The sequence below is a fragment of the Lampetra fluviatilis genome, chromosome 48 (genome assembly GCF_964198595.1).
Source record: "Lampetra fluviatilis chromosome 48, kcLamFluv1.1, whole genome shotgun sequence".
NCBI lineage: Eukaryota > Metazoa > Chordata > Hyperoartia > Petromyzontiformes > Petromyzontidae > Lampetra > Lampetra fluviatilis.
Genome location: NC_136322.1, coordinates 3667559 through 3687457, shown reverse-complemented (window position 1 = coordinate 3687457; position 19899 = coordinate 3667559). Strand labels below are relative to the sequence as shown.

At 56.1% G+C, this 19899-nt stretch overlaps 5 protein-coding genes across 5 annotated transcripts; all 5 read left to right on the top strand.

The window, feature by feature from the left end:
* The first annotated feature begins 9269 nt into the window (after nucleotides 1–9269).
* Nucleotides 9270–11070, top strand: LOC144948184 (histone H1.4-like). The gene is made up of 2 exons (XM_078877614.1): nucleotides 9270–9288; nucleotides 10439–11070. Exons 1-2 carry the CDS (start codon nucleotides 9270–9272, stop codon nucleotides 11068–11070), a joined length of 651 nt encoding a protein of 216 aa, XP_078733740.1.
* Nucleotides 11071–12159: 1089 nt separating this feature from the next.
* On the top strand, nucleotides 12160–12471 carry LOC144948048 (histone H4). Its single transcript, XM_078877475.1, has one exon. It carries the CDS (start codon nucleotides 12160–12162, stop codon nucleotides 12469–12471), a length of 312 nt encoding a protein of 103 aa, XP_078733601.1.
* An 873-nt stretch (nucleotides 12472–13344) lies between these two features.
* On the top strand, nucleotides 13345–13746 carry LOC144948046 (histone H2B type 3-B). Its single transcript, XM_078877474.1, has one exon. The coding sequence runs from the start codon at nucleotides 13345–13347 to the stop codon at nucleotides 13744–13746; it is 402 nt and encodes a 133-aa protein (XP_078733600.1).
* Nucleotides 13747–14589: 843 nt separating this feature from the next.
* On the top strand, nucleotides 14590–15000 carry LOC144948045 (histone H3). Its single transcript, XM_078877473.1, has one exon. The coding sequence runs from the start codon at nucleotides 14590–14592 to the stop codon at nucleotides 14998–15000; it is 411 nt and encodes a 136-aa protein (XP_078733599.1).
* Nucleotides 15001–15837: 837 nt separating this feature from the next.
* On the top strand, nucleotides 15838–16275 carry LOC144948182 (histone H2A-like). Its single transcript, XM_078877613.1, has one exon. It carries the CDS (start codon nucleotides 15895–15897, stop codon nucleotides 16273–16275), a length of 381 nt encoding a protein of 126 aa, XP_078733739.1. The 5' UTR covers nucleotides 15838–15894.
* Nucleotides 16276–19899: the final 3624 nt, after the last annotated feature.

The window sequence follows — 19899 nt, the reverse complement described above, 5'->3', positions numbered from 1 at the left end:
TTACTTGCAAAGAGCTCGGACAGTCGTACACAGGAGTTTTGTTATACTGGTAGGAACGAAGTGGACCAGACCACCAATAGATTAATGTGTCCGTCCGTCAACATCGCCCCCTACTGCAAACATTTGGCATGACCCTACGAAAACCTTGACTCAGTGACGCTATCCTGGCTAAACAAGTGTAACATTCCCTTATAATTCCCTCAGCTTTTAATTAAAACATTTAAATTAATGAGGCTTTCCTGGCTAAACACGTGTAACATTCCCTAATAATTCCCTGAGATAGCTTTTAATTAAAACTTTGAAATTAAATAAAACAACTAACAGCGCCCTAATAATTCCCTGAGATAGCTTTTAATTAAAACTTTGAAATTAAAAAAAAACTCACAGCGCCCTAAAGCCTACAGCTAGGCCTAAAGCCTAGAACCAGGCCTGAAACTCTCCATTCGTGTCGTACCCCCGCGTGTGTGAAAGGGAGTTATGTTTGTGGGGGTCGCTAGCCCCCGAGATCCCTCCCTCGATAATACTAACGGCCGGACTAACATCATCAATCGCCCCCCCGCTGCTAAGCGAACCGCCGCTAAGCTCCTCACCCATGGTGTGGGAGCCGTCACCCGAGGATTCCCCTCCACCGCGGGTCCGCGTAGCAGGCATAGTTAACCACGTACGCGCACACCCACACACAGCTCTGCACGGCACTCACCCAACACTGACCACTCACGTTAGGATCGCGCACCTGTGTTACACACGTCGTGAACTTACGCAAGTAACGAGCACACGCAAGCGGGGCACACGCCGACACAACGACTCAAGCCGCCGCCGCCGTGCGCGCGAGACAAACCGTACAACAATGCGCAGCCGATTACGCGCTCGAGCCGTGGGGTCGGGGGTCAGGGGTCCACCACCGCGCCGCACTTTACGCAAGTAACGAGCACACGCAAGCGGGGCACACGCCGACACACAAAAGTGCTCTCCCCGGGCGTTAACGCACACACCCCCGTACCCGCACAATCGTACAGAGACCACGGCCTTTATGCATACGACCACACACTCGCGAATGCAGTGCACGCTAATACCACGTTCCAAAAACACCCAACAACACGGTTTTGTTACTACGCTCGAGATTTTATTAGCCCTTGCTAACCAACCGAGCCACCCGTGTGTGTGTGCGGGACAGCAAGGCGCTTCTAACCCACACTCTGGTGCCGTGTAGCCCTATTCTATGCTGCGCTCTCTGCTAAACCGCTTTCCTACTCGTCCTTACCCCGAACTAACCCTCTCCTACGGATCCTACCCTCCGCTCTGAGGTGTTGTAAGGCGCGCAACACGATACCGTCTGTAGTCCTTGGTGACCTTGCGGCGCTCAGATCGTCCTGCAGACAATCTAGCGGCTCGCCCAATGACTCCTTCGTCGCTGACCCCGTGTCCAAACTCCAGAAGAAGAGAGTTCCCTACTGCCCCTGCGTTTTCTTTTAAACTATTCACATCAAAGGCTAGGCGCCCCCGTCCCGACCGCCTTGGTCTCTCGACCAATCCTGAGCCTAGGATTTCCCGCTCTTTTGCGATCCCGCCGGCCTTTGAACTTTCGACCAATCAGTCGTCCCGGGTCCTGATCCCAGCTATCTGCCTTGCTGACTCGTGTTTGTGTTTGTATGCGTTTCTAACTGCGGGGCTCTCTGAGCTCGCCGTGGTCGTGCGATCTCAAATCCGCCCACGGCGCCGCAGTGTTACTTGGCCTGGGAAGGGTCCTGTCCAATTCCCTGGCCCTGAGAAACCGTGGGGTAACCCCCCTAGGGGGCCCTCGGGTGAAAACTCAGGGTAGGTGACCCGACCACGAGGCCCTACGTGGGTGCGGGTGCGTGTTTATGTGGGGGAGGTGATGGGGGGCAGTGCGGCGGTGGAAGCCGGGCGGCTCCCTGGCTCGGCCGAGCGGCCCCGTCGCTGTGGCACCACATAGCCCCCCGGGGTGCCAGTCCCCGTCCCGGGTTGACTGGAGCACCTCGCCTGGGTTGCCCCCACGAGGTATCGCCGCGGGGTCCGCGGGATTCGCCCGGCCCTTGTGGCTGGCCTCGGGGGTGGCGGCTCCGTCTCCTGGGGCTCCGGCGGTGGTCTCCTCCTCCATTCCAACGGCTCCCCTCGGTCTCCGGCACCTGCGGGCTGGGGGACAAACTCAGAGGCGGTGGGGTTTAAGGGTCGCCGTCCTCGTCGCCCCCGGCCCCGCCCGGGGCCCCTCGGAGCCCGGGGCTCCGTGGGGCCCATATACTGCGCGAGGCCCCCGGGCACGGGGGGTGGGGGGACCCCGGGGTTTCGGGGTACTTGGACGGCGGGGCTCCCCCCCTCGGGGGCTGCTCGCCACGGCTTCAGTCGGCGGATGTTGACCACCATCTCCCGGCCCCTCTCTCCTCCCTGAATCAGCACCGTCCATGGTGAGATCTGCCGTCTCACAATCCAGGGTCCTCGCCAGTAGGTGGTCAGCTTCCCCACCTGTCCGGCACCGACGCGGGGAGTGTACAGCCACACCTCGGAGCCCGCAGTGTAGAAGGGGGGCTCCATACGGGGTCGGGCGCCCTGCTCTTGCCGCTGGTGCGCGGCCTCTCCGTGCGGGTAGGCTCGGCCCCTGGCCTCTCGCAGGGTCTCCAGCAAGTGCTCCATGGGGTGGCTCCCTTCCTCCCGTTGCGGCGGAGGGACACCGAACAGCAGATCTGCGGGCAGGCGAGACTCGCGACCAAACATCATTAGGAACGGGGTCTGTCCTGTAGATGTGTGAACGGCGGTGGTGTAGGCGAACAGGGCATAGGGGAGGTGTTCGTCCCAGTCCTGTTGATTCGCGGCCGCCATGCGTTTAAGCTTCCCGGCCAGAGTCTGGTTCATCCTCTCTACCATCCCGTTCGCCTGGGGGTGATATGCCGTGGTTCGGTCCTTCTGGATCCCGAACTCTCGGCACAGCGCCTGGAATAGTTCGGCCTCGAATTCACTACCCTGGTCGGTAATGACTCGTTCGGGGATCCCGCACTTAAGTACGTAGTTTTCCACGAAGGCCCGGGCCACTACGAGGGCTGTTTTATCCGGGATAGCCACCGCCACGGGGTAGCGGGTGAAGTACTCCACCGCTACAAGAATATATCGGTTGCCCCGGTGGGATCGTGGAAAGGGCCCCTGCAGGTCGATTCCGACCAACTGATTCGTCCGACTGACTCGGAACGGCCTCAGGGGTACCTGGTACCTCGCCGGCTTTTGCCCACACTGCTGACAGGCCCGGCAGCCCTGCACCCAGGCGGCCACATCTTGCGCTAATTTAGGCCAGAGATACTGGCGACGCAGAGTCTCCCGGGTGCGCCGTTCCCCATCATGGCCCCCGAGCGGGTGGTCGTGTACCAGTCGTAGTAGTTGGGGCCGCACATGGGCGGGAACGCAGATGCACCCCGGCTGCCCAGCGTCGGCCAGTTCCCTCACCACCCCGTTTTCTACACACAACCGGGCATACAAACCGCTCCAGGGCCCTGGTAGTGCATCCTTCCTCTCTCGCAGTGCCGCCTCCACCGCCGCCAGATCCGGATCCCGCTGCTGGGTTTGTCGCAGCTGCTCGTCGTCCAAGCCCGGGAAGGCGCAGCCGACATCCTCTTGGATCCGCCCGGTTGGGGTGGGATGATCCGTCTGTCCCCGGGCTCCTTCTGCAGGGGTTCCTGCGGCGCACACTGCACTCTCTCTCGGGGGGGGGAGTTTAGTTTCCGCGCGCTCCTTGGGTTCTGCTGCCTGGCGGCAGCGTCCCCCCGTGAAGCACGGGCAGGCGTCTCCCTCCCTCGTCTCAGCGCGCACCGCGGGCCGTCTTGACAAGGCGTCCGCGTTCGCGTGTGTTCGCCCCGCTCGGTACTCGATCTGCAGGTTGTACTCCTGCAGCTGCGCCAGCCATCGAGCCATCTGCCCCCGCGGTTCCTTGAATGTAAGGAGGAACTGCAGTGCATAATGATCGGTGCGCACACGACATTTCCTGCCGTACAAGTACGGTCGGAACTGTTTACACGCGAAAATTACAGCATACAGTTCCTGACGGGTTACACAATAGTTCAGTTCGGCCCCGCTCAGGGTCCGACTGGCGTATGCGATGACCCGCTCCGTCCCACCCTGCACTTGCGACAGCACCGCGCCCAGCCCACTGCTGCAGGCGTCAGTGTCCAAAATAAAATCGGTGGTGAAATCTGGGAAAGCCAAGGTGGGGGTGTGGGTGAGGTGGTCTTTGAGTGTGGTGAAAGCCGTCTGGCAGGCCTCCGACCACTGATAGGGGTTCTTAGGGGAGGTGAGTTGGGTGAGGGGGCGTGCAATCTCACTGAATCCCTTTACAAATCGACGGTAATAAGTGGCGAGTCCCAAGAATGACCTGATCTCCGTCAGGTTCCTCGGCCGCGGCCAATCCACTACGGCACGCACCTTCTCGGGATCGGTGCTCACCCCTGCCTCGCTGACTCGGTGTCCGAGGTACCCCACCTCGCGTTGCGCAATGTAACACTTACGTGGCTTGAGCTTGAGATGGGCTGCTCGCAGTCGCTGGAATACTTCCCGCAGCCTGGACCAGTGTTCGGACAGCGACCTACTGAACACTATTACGTCGTCCAGGTAAATCAGGCACTGTTCCCACTGCAAGCCCCGCATCACCAACTCCATCAACCGCTGGAACGTCGCGGGCGCGTTAGTGAGTCCGAACGGCAACACTCGAAACTCAAACAGGCCCATCGGGGTGGTGAATGCTGTTTTTGGCCGATCCTCCTCCGTCATCTCCACCTGCCAGTAACCGGACGCCAGATCGAGGGTGGAAAAATACCGCGCTCCTGCGAGACTGTCGAAGGTGTCGTCGATGCGTGGGATGGGAAAAGCGTCGCCGAGGGTGACTGCGTTCAATTTTCGGTAATCAACGCAGAACCGAGTCGATCCGTCCTTTTTCGTTACCAGTACCACCGGGGCAGACCAAGGGCTCGCGGAGGGCTGGATTATGTTATCGCGTAGCATATCCGTGACTGCCTCTTTGATCTGGGTCCGTTCAGGCGCGCCCACTCGGTATGCGGGGAGTTTGATGGGTCGGGCTGCACCTGTGTCAATTTGGTGTTTGACCAGGTCGGTCCGGCCCACGTCCGAATCGTGCTCACTGAACACGTCGGCGTACTCCCGCAATAACCCGCGCAGCTGATCGGCCTCCCCCTTAGGTAAGGCTGCCCAAGGCACATGTAACGCATCCTGCAGGGGAACAATCTCGGCTCGGGGGGTCGGGCCGACCCGCCAGGCCAGATCCTGGCTGTCCTCGGGGCGGCCAGGGTCCTCCGCCCAGAGTGCGAACACCGAGTCGTTCGAGTGGCGAGCGTGCAGGGGGTGTACGGTGGCTACCGGGGTGCGTCGTCGTATCATTGCCGGGGTACTGTGTGGGTTAAACACACGTATAAACAGCCGGCCCCCATCTGCGTTTACCAGTGTGGCTGACCCTACCACCCCGTATCGCGATGCCAACTCTGGGTGAGGAGTCAGCATTACCTCGCCCGATGGTCGGTGGGTTGGGTCGGTGGAGAGGGTTGCCACTGGCACCAGCATCTCGGCGAGAGGCCCGATGGTGACGGCCGACACCAGCGTAGCGGCCACGGGTGTGAAGCGTGGGCGATTCGGCTCCTGTCCTAGGAACGGAATCCGCTCCCCGCTGCCCTCCACCGTAGCGCATCGTTGCCGGGGCTGTACGTTAAGTCCCAACTTTTCCAGGAGGTCCGTTCCTGCAATGCACTCGTGGCACAACACACTCGAAACGTAGAATTCCTGTGTGCACACCTGGTTTCCTAGACGGACCTCGAGGGAGACCTTCCCCAGCAACCCCATCCCGGCTCCGCTTGCCGTGTGCAGCGCGCGATCCGGGGCCTGCAGGCAGCCCACGTCCACCCCGAGCATGCTGCAGTGCGCGGCGCTCATGAGAGAGGCCACGGCGCCCGTGTCCAGCAGGATCCGGGTGCGCTGCCCGTTCACCTGGCCTTCCACCAGCGACGTGGCTCCCGTTATCCCTGCCACCAGCTCCCGCAGCCAATCGCCCGAGGTCCCCGCGCCCTTGGGTGTTGTTGTTGTAACCTGTTTATGGATCACTCGCTCGCCATTATTCTCATTACCGTCTATTTGTATCGGGACCGCGTCGATTGCACCCCTAGTTGGTCCGCTCACTAGGAGGCGTTGGAGTTTAACCCCCGCGCCTGCCTAGCTCGGGTGATTTCAGGACAGTCTCTCACTAGATGCCCTCGGCGATCACACATATAACATGCCCGGGGAGGGGGGGCGGCTCCGTAGTGGGCCCCCTGCCCACTCCCTCCCCCCCCATTACGCCGCTGTCCACCCTCCGCCTCTAGTCGGGCTACCCTCCCAGATAACCCTCCCACCGTGGCGCGTAGGTCCCCCATTTCGGATCGGATGGTCTCAACGGAGGATTGCAGTTTGGCCATATTTTTATTCGTTTCCTCACCTACTTGGTTTACCTTGTTGTCTATCTGGGTTACCTGGCCGGAGACATCCTTTATACCCGTTTGTATACCGGCAACCCATCCCGGGGTTGTCTCGCGGGACACTGGAGGCTCTCTTTCCCGGCCCCTTACCGTCCTCGCGAGCTCCTGTTCCTCCTCCTCGTCTTCCGAGAGCAGGCTCGCAATGGCGCGCTCTCGTCCCAGCCCCCGGAGCTGCGCGCGTTCGCTGTGAATTCTTTCACACTTACGTGCGCGCTCGACAAGGGTGTTAAAGGGAAGACGTGGGCAGCTCAGGTCTGGCTGCCACCACGCCGTGCGAGACAGGTACCGCTGGATTTTCTCGGCAGCCAGTTCCTCAATAACCTCCGTTGCGTACCCCGGGCGTGCGATCTTTGTTAACTCGCGCACATCCTCGGCGTAATCACGGAGATCTTCGCCAGGTTGGCGACGGCGCGCCTCTAAGGCCGATTTTGCTTCCTCCTCGTCACGCGTGCCAAAACGCTGATCGAGTCGGCGCATCAGCTCCTCTAGCTGTGTCTGTGCGCTCGCGGGTAACGCTTCTACAAAATCGGCTGCCCGCCCATCAAGATTCATATTAAGTTGACGTACTGCCTGCACGTCCGTCCATCCATTAATTTCCTTAGCCCCTAAGAGATTGCGGGCGAATGCCTTCCACGAAGGGGCCCCCCTGCCGGTAAATATTAGTCTTATTTTAGCGTGAGGTAACGCGGGGGTCCGTACCGCTTCTGACACCAATTTGTGGGGGTCGCTAGCCCCCGAGATCCCTCCCTCGATAATACTAACGGCCGGACTAACATCATCAATCGCCCCCCCGCTGCTAAGCGAACCGCCGCTAAGCTCCTCACCCATGGTGTGGGAGCCGTCACCCGAGGATTCCCCTCCACCGCGGGTCCGCGTAGCAGGCATAGTTAACCACGTACGCGCACACCCACACACAGCTCTGCACGGCACTCACCCAACACTGACCACTCACGTTAGGATCGCGCACCTGTGTTACACACGTCGTGAACTTACGCAAGTAACGAGCACACGCAAGCGGGGCACACGCCGACACAACGACTCAAGCCGCCGCCGCCGTGCGCGCGAGACAAACCGTACAACAATGCGCAGCCGATTACGCGCTCGAGCCGTGGGGTCGGGGGTCAGGGGTCCACCACCGCGCCGCACTTTACGCAAGTAACGAGCACACGCAAGCGGGGCACACGCCGACACACAAAAGTGCTCTCCCCGGGCGTTAACGCACACACCCCCGTACCCGCACAATCGTACAGAGACCACGGCCTTTATGCATACGACCACACACTCGCGAATGCAGTGCACGCTAATACCACGTTCCAAAAACACCCAACAACACGGTTTTGTTACTACGCTCGAGATTTTATTAGCCCTTGCTAACCAACCGAGCCACCCGTGTGTGTGTGCGGGACAGCAAGGCGCTTCTAACCCACACTCTGGTGCCGTGTAGCCCTATTCTATGCTGCGCTCTCTGCTAAACCGCTTTCCTACTCGTCCTTACCCCGAACTAACCCTCTCCTACGGATCCTACCCTCCGCTCTGAGGTGTTGTAAGGCGCGCAACACGATACCGTCTGTAGTCCTTGGTGACCTTGCGGCGCTCAGATCGTCCTGCAGACAATCTAGCGGCTCGCCCAATGACTCCTTCGTCGCTGACCCCGTGTCCAAACTCCAGAAGAAGAGAGTTCCCTACTGCCCCTGCGTTTTCTTTTAAACTATTCACATCAAAGGCTAGGCGCCCCCGTCCCGACCGCCTTGGTCTCTCGACCAATCCTGAGCCTAGGATTTCCCGCTCTTTTGCGATCCCGCCGGCCTTTGAACTTTCGACCAATCAGTCGTCCCGGGTCCTGATCCCAGCTATCTGCCTTGCTGACTCGTGTTTGTGTTTGTATGCGTTTCTAACTGCGGGGCTCTCTGAGCTCGCCGTGGTCGTGCGATCTCAAATCCGCCCACGGCGCCGCAGTGTTACTTGGCCTGGGAAGGGTCCTGTCCAATTCCCTGGCCCTGAGAAACCGTGGGGTAACCCCCCTAGGGGGCCCTCGGGTGAAAACTCAGGGTAGGTGACCCGACCACGAGGCCCTACGTGGGTGCGGGTGCGTGTTTATGTGGGGGAGGTGATGGGGGGCAGTGCGGCGGTGGAAGCCGGGCGGCTCCCTGGCTCGGCCGAGCGGCCCCGTCGCTGTGGCACCACATGTTTAACAATGTTACATTCCCTCATGTTTTTAAATAGAAACATTTAAATTTAAAGCTTTTACATGAATCATTAAATCATTTAAATTAAAAATTAACTCACAGCGCCCTAAAGCATACAGCTAGGCCTAAAGCCTAGAACTAGGCCTCAATCTCTCCCTTCGTATCGTCCGATTAGGTGTAGCAACATCGCCCCCTACTGCAAACACTTGGCAGGACCCTACAAAAACCTTTTGACTCAGTGGGGCTTTCCTGGCTTAACAAGTGTAATAATACATTATGTTTATATTATTTGGTTATTCGTTCCTACCAGCCCACCCCGCAGGGTCCTGTTTAATAAGGACACCGTCGTCGAGTTGCCCTCGTCCCAAAATGCTCGCAATTAAACGAATGCTCTGCTCATTCCAGATACCCTTTATGTCTAATTTAGGAACGGTATTTGAGCAGCATTCCAACATTGCATCAATCATGGAACATGGTTTAGAATAAATTGGGATGCCTATTGGAAGAAAGAATCGTGTTTATTAAAGAATAAAACTCGCTCTTTTTGAGCGGTCAGAAAAGGGATCAAATGAGCACATCAGCTCAGGGTTGTGGCCGGTGTTAGCTGATAGTAAGCAAAAAAGTACTGGTAAACGCTGGGGATGTCAACACTCGGTAAAGTATAATATTACTTGTCAAATAAGATGGTACAAATATGTGTAGTTAAATATTTTTTACATGGTTAATAACATCTTTCCAATGATTACTCATTCGTGTTACTTAGTGCAGTAAATACGTGTTACTTATTGCAGTAAAAACAACCCATCGGATGAACCATCCTGCGCTCCTAGAATATCAACTCTGTCGGTGCATTAAACGTAAGATTATATATTTTCTTTAAACATTCGACTGCAGAGTCACTTGAGTTGAATTTGAGTGGTGATGATTGTGCACCGTGCCTCGATCTTGTTCAAGGCGCGCGACCCTTCTGCAGTGCGTGAGCTACTCACCTCTTGCCACGTAAAATGTTAAACTTTCTATTTAATGTCGGTTAATTTTGAGTAAATTTCTTCAGTTTGTTGTCCATCTGAAAATCCATATATTTATTCATTTCAAAGTTCGATTAAAACGTCCAGTTAAAAGTTCGGTGACAAGGGACTGTTGACATGGCGCGCAGTCCTCACCATAGCGCGAGAGGAGAAATCGAGAGCGCGCGAGGCAAAACTTAAATAGAAAATATTTCGTTGGAATTAAATATGAGTAGTCTGTTGAAGCATCTTGTCTTGCAAAAAATTCGAGTGCGTTTTAAATAGTGTTCATCAGTAACACTTTTGAAAACCGACAATCGTCATAGCATGCCCTGACCGAACAATGTCTCTCAAATGTTGGTTGTTCACTTGTTTTGAATTATAATTTATATCGTGAGCATTGTCGTATATTGCATAAGTAACGTACATTAAAGAAGTGATCTTCGTGATAATGTATCAACTAGATGCATGTAAGTATGAACGTTACGGGAGTAATCGAGCCCAAAGGCAGGCGTGATAAACACAGTGAGTATGGTGGCAACTCCCTCACCAGAGCTGAGTTCTGGATGATCTCAGCGACGTCCGCATTCAGTACGCCGCTTCTATAATAACCTCGGGCCTGGAGAACACTCGTTTCGAATTCGTGAGAGCGCTGATTTCGATTTCAAAGAGGCGAGGCGATAAAAGCGACGTCTTGAGATGGCGGAAACTGCTCCTGCTCAACCACCAGCTGCGGCTACTTCAGCGCCTAAAAGCCCCAAGAAGAAGCGCGCCGCTCCAAAGGCCAAGAAGGTCGGCCCCAGCGTGTCCGAGCTCATCCTCAAGGCTCTGGCCAGCAGCAAGGAGAGGAACGGCGTGTCTCTTCCTGCGCTCAAAAAGTCGCTTGCTGCCGGAGGATACGACGTGGAGAAGAACAATGCCCGCGTGAAGTTGGCCATCAAGAAGCTCGTGGCCAAAGACGCCGTGGCGCAAGTGAAGGGCAGCGGCGCGTCTGGCTCTTTCAAACTCAACAAGGAAAAGGCTGCCGCAAAGGCGAAGCCCAAGTCGTCAACGGCAAAGCCCGCAGCTAAAAAGCCCGCGGCAGCCAAGAAGGTGAAGAAGCCCGCGGCAGCCAAGAAGACCGCGCCCAAGAAGTCTCCCAAGAAAGCAAAGAAGCCCGCGGCTGCCAAGGCGGCCAAGAGCCCCAAAAAGGTGAAGTTGGCTGTTAAGCCCAAGAAGGCGGCGAAGAGCCCAGCCAAGCCCAAGGCTGCGAAGCCCAAGGTCGCTAAGCCCAAGACCGTCAAGGCCAAGGCCGCCAAACCCAAGGTGGCCAAGCCCAAGAAGGCCGCGGCCAAGCCCAAGAAGACTGCGCCAAAGAAGTGAATCCGATCGGACGACGCTCGATTCACTCCACCTCAACGGCTCTTTTCAGAGCCACCCACTTAGTTAAAAAAGTGAACCAGATGCTGCTGCGCTTCCATTAGTTCATCGGTAACACATGACAGTGTATTACGTTGCTGTTGAATGCGTGCCATATTCTGTAAGTCAAACCCATTTACGGCGTGGCGATGGTTGCTCGCCTTGCCTCGGCCCTGATCAAGGAGCTCGACGCTTGGTGCAGTTCAATCGTGAGGATTTGTGTAGATTGGATAAGTTACGTACATTCGCCAAATTAACTATAACATTTTACCCACTCGATGTGTTTTAAGCATTGATGTGATGGGAGTAATCGAGCCCGAAAGCAGGGATCACAAACACAGGCGAGGCGGGTGGCAGCTCCCTCACTCGAACGGAGTGCAGAGTAATCTCAGCGACGTCCGAATTATGTGTTGCACCTCTTCATTCCGTCATCATGTTACTGGTGCCAAATATGGAATTTAGTCTAAAAAGGTATTGATTCCAGACAGCTTTACTCAATTTGCCTTCATTCGCTCGTTCTCGCCTTTTCACTTTGTTTTGTAAACATTGCGGTGCACCATCTAAACTTCTCTATTAAAATTAATTTCTATACGTAAATATCGCATTGTTTGCAATGTCTTTCTTACTTTGGGAGAACTAGTTGGTGACGTTCACTCAACTATTGTGTTGGAAGCCGTTTAGCTTCACACGATTATAAAGTTAGTTCATCTTGTTCACTTGAAAACAAGACCTTACACCGATTATTCACTCCACGTGCAATCTTGCAACAGATCGCGTTCCTCTCGCGTTCGCTGCGGGTGTGCCAATATCATTACAGAGTGCTTCGAAGAAGGGTCATTGCCCAAAACGTCGCATATTATACATGTCAAGGAAGTGTTATTGACGACAGTGGAGGGTTTTCTTCGTCACAGAGGTTAAAGGTCTAAGGTTTAAGGCGGAGCCATCGCGGAGGGCAGGGGTGGTCGGTGACGTCACCACGCTTCGGGTATAAAGGCGGCTGCTGCTGCAAGCTGAGCGCGCAGTCTCTCGCGAGCTTTGTCAGAAGTAGTCGGAATGTCTGGACGCGGTAAAGGCGGTAAGGGGCTCGGCAAGGGAGGCGCAAAACGCCATCGCAAGGTGCTGCGCGACAACATCCAGGGCATCACCAAGCCCGCCATCCGCCGCCTCGCTCGCCGCGGCGGTGTGAAGCGCATCTCGGGCCTCATCTACGAGGAGACCCGCGGCGTCCTGAAGGTCTTCCTTGAGAACGTCATCCGCGACGCCGTCACCTACACGGAGCACGCCAAGCGCAAGACCGTCACCGCCATGGACGTGGTCTACGCCCTCAAGCGCCAGGGCCGCACTCTCTACGGCTTCGGAGGCTGAGCGCCCATCTCTCGCACACTAAGCCAACCCAAAGGCTCTTTTCAGAGCCACCCACCTCTTCGAAACTGCTTGCGCCAGTGTTGCCAAACACTTTCTAAATGGAGCACATGTCCTGGGTTGTTGCGCGCCAATTCCTCGTGAGCGTGGTGGACGTTTGCTTGTTGAGTTGGCGAATCTTCATCTGCTTCCACATGAATGAAAGAAATCATGATATTCACGACACGTCACATTTAACAAGGCGTAATTCTTGAACGCGTTAATACAGTACCCATTTCTGGTATTTTTGCGTTAATTATTTCCAGCTGCAGCCGATTCCGATATTACGTGGAGCATTTGGCGCCACAATCTTACAGCACACTCGTCCTAATTGACGTAGCGTGCCGGAATGCTAATCTCCACCTGTACAGCACAACAGCGAAGTTATTTTTCTCCACCGAGCGCTTGTATTTTTCCAAATTGCGTTCTTAAAACGCCCGTGCGCCGTATTAGACGAGTGGTGAAACAATCCCTCGTAAGAAACAAAAAAACCCACGCTCAAAACACAATATACTGTATTGGGTTTTCCAGTCATCCTTATTAAAACAAAGGCAATGGCCATGGCTGCAATTCACTAATATACATGTTTGGACATTACATTGTGTTATATTCACAAGTCCTTTTTGCAGTAAAAACGATATTAAAGTGAGCATCGCGTCCGCGTTTCTCATTGGAGGCTGATGGAGAGGGATGGTACTAAAAGAGCCACTCAGCAGCGCCGCGCACTACGATCCTCTGATTTGCATCTCGCCTCCTATAAAAGGAGCTCAACGCGCGACCGACATCCACATTCGCTTCCCGTCTGTTCTGACCTGAAGCTGCCTACAACGCGTCGACATGCCCGATCCTCCCGCATCAAAGAGCGCTGGGCCGGCCAAGGTTCCTGCTCCCAAGAAGGGCTCCAAGAAGGCTGTGACCAAGGCTACGCGCAAGGATGGCAAGAAGCGACGCCACCGCAGGAAGGAGAGCTACGCCATTTACATCTACAAGGTGATGAAGCAGGTGCACCCCGATACCGGCATCTCGTCCAAGGCAATGAGCATCATGAACTCGTTCGTCAACGACATCTTCGAGCGCATCGCTTCCGAGGCGTCCCGCCTGGCGCACTACAACAAGCGCTCCACCATCACTTCTCGGGAGATCCAGACCGCAGTGCGACTGCTGCTCCCCGGCGAGCTGGCCAAGCACGCCGTGTCGGAGGGCACCAAGGCCGTCACCAAGTACACAAGCTCCAAGTGAAGCCTCGACTCCACCATTAATTACAAAGGCTCTTTTCAGAGCCACCCACCTCTCCGAACCTGCTTGTACCAGTCCTAGCAGGAGTACAAAACGAAACTTCCAACAAAGCCCCGGTTCACGCGGGGACATTGTTCGCTCATTGAGTGAAGTGGAGAGATCGAACGCATTTTAACATGTTTCCACGTGAATAAAAGCGATAACAATATTCATGGCACATCATATTTACCAGCAGGCATTTCTTGGACTTGTTTGTCCATTGATTTCATCTGCAGCCCATTCAGATATTACATTGGATGTTTGGCGCCAAAACCTTGCAATGCAATATATTTAATTCGTGGTTGTATTTTCGGGCAGGAACTAACATTTTGCACGTGTACATATATGTAAAAGTAAGCGCCTAGCATGGATGACTCGTGCAGTATAATTGATCATCATCTCAATGCCAAGAGAATATATATCTATTCCTGTGATCACCTCTTTCCGACATTTTTACGTATTACTGTTTCCAATGAAGTGCAGTTTCTTAACACTTTATTTAGATCATGCAGAGCACTGTAAAGTTGTTTTCGGAAAGGTGTTTGCTTGAGAAAATAACATCCGTTAAAGACATCGACGGCGCTCAAAGGGTACTACTGCATCGTGATGCGGCATTCTGAAATGATCCAAACTGTGAACATTTTGTTGATTAAGAAGAGTTGACGACTCGAGATCATTGCACGCTGCCAACCAATCAGCACGCTCCCCTTCTTCGCACGTCACGACTCCGCTGACCAGTGAGCGCGCGCTCTGGGCTACATAAGCCGCCTTCTCCCCGCCTGTGAGAATCTTTGCCCTCACCAAGCCATGGCTCGCACCAAGCAGACGGCTCGCAAGTCCACGGGCGGCAAGGCCCCCCGCAAGCAACTCGCCACCAAGGCGGCCCGAAAGAGCGCTCCGGCCACGGGCGGCGTCAAGAAGCCTCACCGCTACAGGCCCGGCACCGTCGCTCTGCGCGAGATCCGCCGCTACCAGAAGTCCACCGAGCTGCTCATCCGCAAACTGCCCTTCCAGCGCCTCGTCAGGGAGATCGCGCAGGACTTCAAGACCGACCTGCGCTTCCAGAGCTCCGCTGTCATGGCTCTGCAGGAGGCCAGCGAAGCGTACCTTGTCGCGCTCTTCGAGGACACCAACCTGTGCGCCATCCACGCCAAGCGCGTCACCATCATGCCCAAGGACATTCAGCTCGCCCGCCGCATTCGTGGCGAGCGCGCTTGAACGCCCAGCTCGGCCCTCAAAGCACAACACAAAGGCTCTTTTCAGAGCCACCACTTACTCATGAAAACGCTTCCATGTGTGTTCTTCAAAGTTCGGGTGCCGGAAACCTTCGTTTGCTGGTCACGGCTCTCACGAGTCGTCAGGCGTAAGCGACAATGAAGTTCATTTTCTATACCCCGCCGCTCATATTTTTCAACATCACACGTTGGTGTCGTATATAAGCGTTGTGAAACCATGCTTACATAATGTTTAACAAAAGGGTTATTTTGGTGAAATATATTAACTATTAAACCCAAAGATATTGGTTTATGTTGTTTCAAGCCCGAGCTGATAAGAAGTTCACATTTTGCAAACTAAGAGACTGAATTATTCACGCACATATATTTTTAGGCATTGCCCGAACAGGCGGTTAAAGGAAAATATATATACACCGTATAGGCACGTGGGCGATCAATCACGAGCTCAAGGCTATCACAATGATTTCTTATAACCAATGCGGTCCCTCAAAATGATTATTATAATCAATAATACATTGATATTTGCGGAATCCGCTTATAAGTTTGACTTGCCAGCACGTGCCCATTAATTAACTCTATCATGCTTAAAACTTGAACCTATTAAGTACGTGTATCGCATTGTTTCATTCATAAGATGCGTGCCCGCATTAAAATTTATATGGATACAAATAATTAAAGTCAACATCGAATCCTCGCGTCCCGGCTTTTCATTGGTGGCTCAAGGAGAGGGCGGGACTCGACCGAGAGGAGCCAATCAGCAGCGGCGCGCTCTACGATCCTCGTCTCCGCTATAAAAGCCGCTCCGGTGGTGCGTGTTAACGTCACAAATCGTTCGTACTTTGTCTCCAGTGCTTTTTGCATCCTAGGTCGCTTAACAATGTCTGGACGCGGCAAGACCGGTGGCAAGTCTCGCGCCAAGGCAAAGTCCCGCTCTTCCCGCGCCGGCCTGCAGTTCCCCATGGGTCGCGTTCACAGGCTGCTCCGCAAGGGCAATTACGCCCAGCGGGTCGGCGCTGGAGCACCCGTCTACCTGGCCGCCGTGCTCGAGTACCTTTCTGCCGAGATCCTCGAGCTGGCTGGCAATGCCGCCCGCGACAACAAGAAGACGAGGATCATCCCCCGACACCTGCAGCTCGCCGTGCGAAACGACGAGGAGCTCAACAAGCTCATGGGCGGCGTGACTATCGCCCAGGGCGGTGTGCTGCCCAACATCCAGGCCGTGCTGCTGCCCAAGAAGACCTCTCAGGCAAAGAAGTGAACGCGCCGCCGCCTCTACCACCACAACAACGGCTCTTTTCAGAGCCACCCACTTACTTGCAAAGAGCTCGGACAGTCGTACACAGGAGTTTTGTTATACTGGTAGGAACGAAGTGGACCAGACCACCAATAGATTAATGTGTCCGTCCGTCAACATCGCCCCCTACTGCAAACATTTGGCATGACCCTACGAAAACCTTGACTCAGTGACGCTATCCTGGCTAAACAAGTGTAACATTCCCTTATAATTCCCTCAGCTTTTAATTAAAACATTTAAATTAATGAGGCTTTCCTGGCTAAACACGTGTAACATTCCCTAATAATTCCCTGAGATAGCTTTTAATTAAAACTTTGAAATTAAATAAAACAACTAACAGCGCCCTAATAATTCCCTGAGATAGCTTTTAATTAAAACTTTGAAATTAAAAAAAAACTCACAGCGCCCTAAAGCCTACAGCTAGGCCTAAAGCCTAGAACCAGGCCTGAAACTCTCCATTCGTGTCGTACCCCCGCGTGTGTGAAAGGGAGTTATGTTTGTGGGGGTCGCTAGCCCCCGAGATCCCTCCCTCGATAATACTAACGGCCGGACTAACATCATCAATCGCCCCCCCGCTGCTAAGCGAACCGCCGCTAAGCTCCTCACCCATGGTGTGGGAGCCGTCACCCGAGGATTCCCCTCCACCGCGGGTCCGCGTAGCAGGCATAGTTAACCACGTACGCGCACACCCACACACAGCTCTGCACGGCACTCACCCAACACTGACCACTCACGTTAGGATCGCGCACCTGTGTTACACACGTCGTGAACTTACGCAAGTAACGAGCACACGCAAGCGGGGCACACGCCGACACAACGACTCAAGCCGCCGCCGCCGTGCGCGCGAGACAAACCGTACAACAATGCGCAGCCGATTACGCGCTCGAGCCGTGGGGTCGGGGGTCAGGGGTCCACCACCGCGCCGCACTTTACGCAAGTAACGAGCACACGCAAGCGGGGCACACGCCGACACACAAAAGTGCTCTCCCCGGGCGTTAACGCACACACCCCCGTACCCGCACAATCGTACAGAGACCACGGCCTTTATGCATACGACCACACACTCGCGAATGCAGTGCACGCTAATACCACGTTCCAAAAACACCCAACAACACGGTTTTGTTACTACGCTCGAGATTTTATTAGCCCTTGCTAACCAACCGAGCCACCCGTGTGTGTGTGCGGGACAGCAAGGCGCTTCTAACCCACACTCTGGTGCCGTGTAGCCCTATTCTATGCTGCGCTCTCTGCTAAACCGCTTTCCTACTCGTCCTTACCCCGAACTAACCCTCTCCTACGGATCCTACCCTCCGCTCTGAGGTGTTGTAAGGCGCGCAACACGATACCGTCTGTAGTCCTTGGTGACCTTGCGGCGCTCAGATCGTCCTGCAGACAATCTAGCGGCTCGCCCAATGACTCCTTCGTCGCTGACCCCGTGTCCAAACTCCAGAAGAAGAGAGTTCCCTACTGCCCCTGCGTTTTCTTTTAAACTATTCACATCAAAGGCTAGGCGCCCCCGTCCCGACCGCCTTGGTCTCTCGACCAATCCTGAGCCTAGGATTTCCCGCTCTTTTGCGATCCCGCCGGCCTTTGAACTTTCGACCAATCAGTCGTCCCGGGTCCTGATCCCAGCTATCTGCCTTGCTGACTCGTGTTTGTGTTTGTATGCGTTTCTAACTGCGGGGCTCTCTGAGCTCGCCGTGGTCGTGCGATCTCAAATCCGCCCACGGCGCCGCAGTGTTACTTGGCCTGGGAAGGGTCCTGTCCAATTCCCTGGCCCTGAGAAACCGTGGGGTAACCCCCCTAGGGGGCCCTCGGGTGAAAACTCAGGGTAGGTGACCCGACCACGAGGCCCTACGTGGGTGCGGGTGCGTGTTTATGTGGGGGAGGTGATGGGGGGCAGTGCGGCGGTGGAAGCCGGGCGGCTCCCTGGCTCGGCCGAGCGGCCCCGTCGCTGTGGCACCACATAGCCCCCCGGGGTGCCAGTCCCCGTCCCGGGTTGACTGGAGCACCTCGCCTGGGTTGCCCCCACGAGGTATCGCCGCGGGGTCCGCGGGATTCGCCCGGCCCTTGTGGCTGGCCTCGGGGGTGGCGGCTCCGTCTCCTGGGGCTCCGGCGGTGGTCTCCTCCTCCATTCCAACGGCTCCCCTCGGTCTCCGGCACCTGCGGGCTGGGGGACAAACTCAGAGGCGGTGGGGTTTAAGGGTCGCCGTCCTCGTCGCCCCCGGCCCCGCCCGGGGCCCCTCGGAGCCCGGGGCTCCGTGGGGCCCATATACTGCGCGAGGCCCCCGGGCACGGGGGGTGGGGGGACCCCGGGGTTTCGGGGTACTTGGACGGCGGGGCTCCCCCCCTCGGGGGCTGCTCGCCACGGCTTCAGTCGGCGGATGTTGACCACCATCTCCCGGCCCCTCTCTCCTCCCTGAATCAGCACCGTCCATGGTGAGATCTGCCGTCTCACAATCCAGGGTCCTCGCCAGTAGGTGGTCAGCTTCCCCACCTGTCCGGCACCGACGCGGGGAGTGTACAGCCACACCTCGGAGCCCGCAGTGTAGAAGGGGGGCTCCATACGGGGTCGGGCGCCCTGCTCTTGCCGCTGGTGCGCGGCCTCTCCGTGCGGGTAGGCTCGGCCCCTGGCCTCTCGCAGGGTCTCCAGCAAGTGCTCCATGGGGTGGCTCCCTTCCTCCCGTTGCGGCGGAGGGACACCGAACAGCAGATCTGCGGGCAGGCGAGACTCGCGACCAAACATCATTAGGAACGGGGTCTGTCCTGTAGATGTGTGAACGGCGGTGGTGTAGGCGAACAGGGCATAGGGGAGGTGTTCGTCCCAGTCCTGTTGATTCGCGGCCGCCATGCGTTTAAGCTTCCCGGCCAGAGTCTGGTTCATCCTCTCTACCATCCCGTTCGCCTGGGGGTGATATGCCGTGGTTCGGTCCTTCTGGATCCCGAACTCTCGGCACAGCGCCTGGAATAGTTCGGCCTCGAATTCACTACCCTGGTCGGTAATGACTCGTTCGGGGATCCCGCACTTAAGTACGTAGTTTTCCACGAAGGCCCGGGCCACTACGAGGGCTGTTTTATCCGGGATAGCCACCGCCACGGGGTAGCGGGTGAAGTACTCCACCGCTACAAGAATATATCGGTTGCCCCGGTGGGATCGTGGAAAGGGCCCCTGCAGGTCGATTCCGACCAACTGATTCGTCCGACTGACTCGGAACGGCCTCAGGGGTACCTGGTACCTCGCCGGCTTTTGCCCACACTGCTGACAGGCCCGGCAGCCCTGCACCCAGGCGGCCACATCTTGCGCTAATTTAGGCCAGAGATACTGGCGACGCAGAGTCTCCCGGGTGCGCCGTTCCCCATCATGGCCCCCGAGCGGGTGGTCGTGTACCAGTCGTAGTAGTTGGGGCCGCACATGGGCGGGAACGCAGATGCACCCCGGCTGCCCAGCGTCGGCCAGTTCCCTCACCACCCCGTTTTCTACACACAACCGGGCATACAAACCGCTCCAGGGCCCTGGTAGTGCATCCTTCCTCTCTCGCAGTGCCGCCTCCACCGCCGCCAGATCCGGATCCCGCTGCTGGGTTTGTC